This window comes from Nelumbo nucifera, chromosome 1, assembly GCF_055504915.1.
Source record: "Nelumbo nucifera cultivar China Antique chromosome 1, China Antique-T2T, whole genome shotgun sequence".
In the NCBI taxonomy this organism is placed as follows: Eukaryota; Viridiplantae; Streptophyta; class Magnoliopsida; order Proteales; family Nelumbonaceae; genus Nelumbo; species Nelumbo nucifera.
The window spans coordinates 165,964,258-165,967,901 of record NC_142649.1 but is presented as its reverse complement, the minus strand read 5'-3'; the positions used below and the strand labels follow the sequence as shown (position 1 = coordinate 165,967,901).

At 43.9% G+C, this 3,644-nt stretch overlaps 1 protein-coding gene across 1 annotated transcript; it reads left to right on the top strand.

Moving 5' to 3' along the window:
• Nucleotides 1-717: 717 nt before the first annotated feature.
• LOC104613266 (uncharacterized) lies at nt 718-3,225 on the top strand. The gene is made up of 3 exons (XM_010281007.3): nt 718-1,971; nt 2,114-2,303; nt 2,434-3,225. Exons 1-3 carry the CDS (start codon nt 1,558-1,560, stop codon nt 3,036-3,038), a joined length of 1,209 nt encoding a protein of 402 aa, XP_010279309.1. The 5' UTR covers nt 718-1,557; the 3' UTR covers nt 3,039-3,225.
• Nucleotides 3,226-3,644: the final 419 nt, after the last annotated feature.

The window sequence follows — 3,644 nt, the reverse complement described above, 5'->3', positions numbered from 1 at the left end:
GAATCTTATCCTCCAAGCCCCAGGAGGACAGACATAACAACAACGTCCTTTCTCCTTTCTTGCAGATTCGCAGCCCGCAGCCCGCAGTCCGCAGCCCGTCCGTGCGCCGCGTGCCTCGCTAAACGACCCACACGAACCCACTTTATCCGAAAATACACTATTTACCCGAATTACCCCTCCTTTTTCAAACCTAATGTGAAACTGAATTTTTTACGGCAGGGCAGCACTCAGCAGCGCCTGGTTGGCCCTGGTCGCGACTCGCGAGTGGGGTACTGCGGTGCGGACTACCTACAGTACAGACTACAGAGGACGACTTCTTTTCTGTTTTTCCTGGGGGAAATGACCGCCAAGGACTCGCTCGCTGTTCAGCGGGCTGTGGATTGACCTCTTCCCTGGTTTGCCCCTTCCACGATCCTAGTGCCGGTTTCCATATTCCCGGATAATGAGGAATATTTTAAGCCCATCTGTGATCTGAATTCTGACCCTAAGAAGTCGAGGGCTATTTCGGTATTGTACCTCATTCACGAGGCCCATGAAGGGAATCCGTGCGTCCCAATCGAGATAACGTGTTTTCGTGTCACTACCGCCACGAACCAACCCGCCTTAACCCTCGTCCCTTGCCATGTAACAAGGACGCAGCTGCCATATATCCATGCCACGTCACTATCCAGCGTGGCATCTGGTATTAGTCAGCACACAGACTCTTCATTCCCCCCCTTCGTTCCTTTAAAAGCGACCCCTTTCTCTGTTCTTCTCTTTATTCCTAAGAAAGCCAAACGACGACCAAATTCGAATTTTCTTCTATTTTTTTTCCTCTTTTCATTTTGTTCTAACCAACGCTCATCATTTTGCCGGAGAAATGAGAACTCCGGCCGTTGATCCTTCTATACTTCGCCGGAATGTCCGTCTCTCCGTTCCTCGTCGTCACGTCTTTCACGAACCCTGCTCGGACCGTTCCTGGAAACAATAATCAAGAAAACAAAAAAAAAAAAGCGACTTCCTTTAGCAGAGTTTTCAAGTTATTCTATGCTTGTTTTGTAAACTCGAACAAAGCCTATATAATAATCTGCGGAGAAAGGTATCGATTTTGTTTGGAGCTTCGGATTCTGGTAGATTTGACAATTTCTTTCGTGCATATCGAATTTTTATCCTTTTCTTTTCGGTGGTCATCGCATTGCTCGGTTATGACTTCTGGTCCGGTAAGGTGTCCAGAGACGGGATGATAGTAGGCGACATTAACGAAGGTCTTGTCGTTGTTGCGGTGTATCGGATGTGTTTGTTAATGACTAAACCTTTTTGCGTCCTTCTTTAATCCAATCTCTTCTTAGCTCAAACAAGGAGATAGATGTTATGCAGAGTACCTGATTTTGTGTTCTACTCGTCAATTGTTATCTTTTTCCTTGTTCCTCCACTTCGTAGTTCAGATTAGTCTAAGCTCTAAGCTTTTTGGATTGAGTGGTAGGATAGAGAAGCTCTTGAATTGACCTTGATTTCGGAATTACCGAAAATGGAGAGCAGCTTTTAGAGGGTGTTGCTTTGATTCTGGTCTTGTTAATTATGCCTCCTTTCAAAATCCAGCCAATAGATTCTCGCTTAGTTGAAGAATCGATTCGGAGCGATCCGGTTAAACCTATAGTGAAATCGCGCCTCAAGAGGCTCTTTGAGCGGCAGTTCCCGAGTGTCCTGAGGATTTCATCAACTGAGAAGCCCAGCGCCGGTGAACAGCAGTACAGCAAAGATGCTAATAACAACGATTGGGAGCCAAGCTCTGTGTGCTTGGACAAAATGGTTCGGAACTTCATCGAAGAGAACAATGAGAAATATTTGTCGGCGGCCAAATGCGGACGGAATCGATGCAATTGTTTCAACGGAAGCTGCAGTGATAGTTCAGATGATGAATTTGACGTCTCCAATGTCTTTACTGAATCGACAACGGCAGCTTCCTGTGGCGATGCCTGCGAAATTCTGAAGGTATTAATTTGCTTGGATACTTTTGAATTCCTCCTGATCGCTGTTTATATTAAGTCTTTTTTAATAATATGATATGATGAAATGAAAGGAAGAATGCTACTGTTTTCATATCTAAATAAAAAATCGTTCCTTCCTTGTACAGAGTTTGGTCCCTTGTGCGAGTGTTGCCGAGAGAAATCTTTTAGCTGACACTGCAAAAGTCATAGAGAAGAACAAGGGCTGCAAGCGTAAAGACGATTGCAGAAAGGTTGTAACTGATGGTCTTGTGGCTCTCGGCTACGATGCCTCAATCTGTAAATCACGTTGGGAGAAATCTCCATCTTTTCCTGCCGGTACTTTTCTCTTTCTCCCTAAATTTTTCTAATCCAGTTCATTTGATCCAAGTTACATCTATAATATGGTATTTTTACAGGAGATATTACATTTTCTGAAACTTAAGGTATTTTCCCCATTTTGACACAGGAGAATACGAATACGTAGACGTGATTGTTGATGGTGAACGATTCCTGATCGACGTAGATTTCAGATCGGAATTCGAGATCGCCCGTTCGACTGGAACCTACAAGGCCGTCCTCCAAGTTATTCCAACGATCTTCGTGGGCAAAGCTGACCGTCTCCAACAGATCATCTCAATTATCTCAGATGCAGCTAGACAGAGCCTAAAGAAGAAAGGAATGCACTTCCCGCCCTGGAGGAAAGCTGAATACATGAAAGCGAAATGGCTATCTCCTTATACCAGAGCTACTAGTACAAATACGTCATCTCCGGTCAAAACAGCCGAATCCGGAACCCAGTCCCAGAGCGTGATGGAAAGTGAGAAAAAGCTATCTTCGGGGAACATAACTAACAATTCCAACTCATCTGGTGAATTCGAGCTTCTTTTCGGGGAGAATTCGCCGAGGGAAACGGTGTCCGGCGCTTCTTCGTTTTCTGCCCTGGAAATTCCTGAGGAAGAGGACAAGGTTAAGTTCTCACCATGGCAGCTGCCGGCGATCAAACCAAAGAGTTCTCAGGGCGGAGCCAGAGTCGTTACGGGTTTAGCTTCCGTCCTCAAAGAAAAATCATAAATTTTGTCCAATCTTTGCTTTTATTTTGTCGTTTTTGTTCCTGAGAATCGAAATACCCCCTTCTGATTTTTTTTTTTTGTAAGGGTCTGTAAGGAGGAAATCTATAGACTATAGTAATCCATCTACTGATATATAATAATAAAAATTCATAGTAAAAGATAGAAAAATTAAAAATTCTTTTGCTCTATTTATCCGTTTATGCTTCTTGTTTTTTTCATCTGAATTTGTGGGACGATCATGGAGGTTCGTGCTACCAGTTTTTTTTTTGGTTATAAGTGCTACCAGTTCGCAGTTCTCGCTTGTGGGATGTATTCTAAGCAAGTTGTATGGACTTAATCACCTTCAGTCCCTCACTACTATTTTAAAGCCTTCTTTTTCATCATTTTCTGTAAGTGTGTGCAGTGACGGTTCGCCGAAGGAAAAGCAGAACAAGGGAGACAAGGGAGAGGGTTTTTCTGTCTCTCCCTCGCTCTGATTATATTAGGTTGAATCTCGTTTATCAAAATTTTGATGTTTTATAACCTTGGATTGAAGGCTTGAAGCGAACGAGATGCTAATGACGGCTGGCTCGTGCCTTCTCGAACGCCGTGTGGCAAAGACGATCCC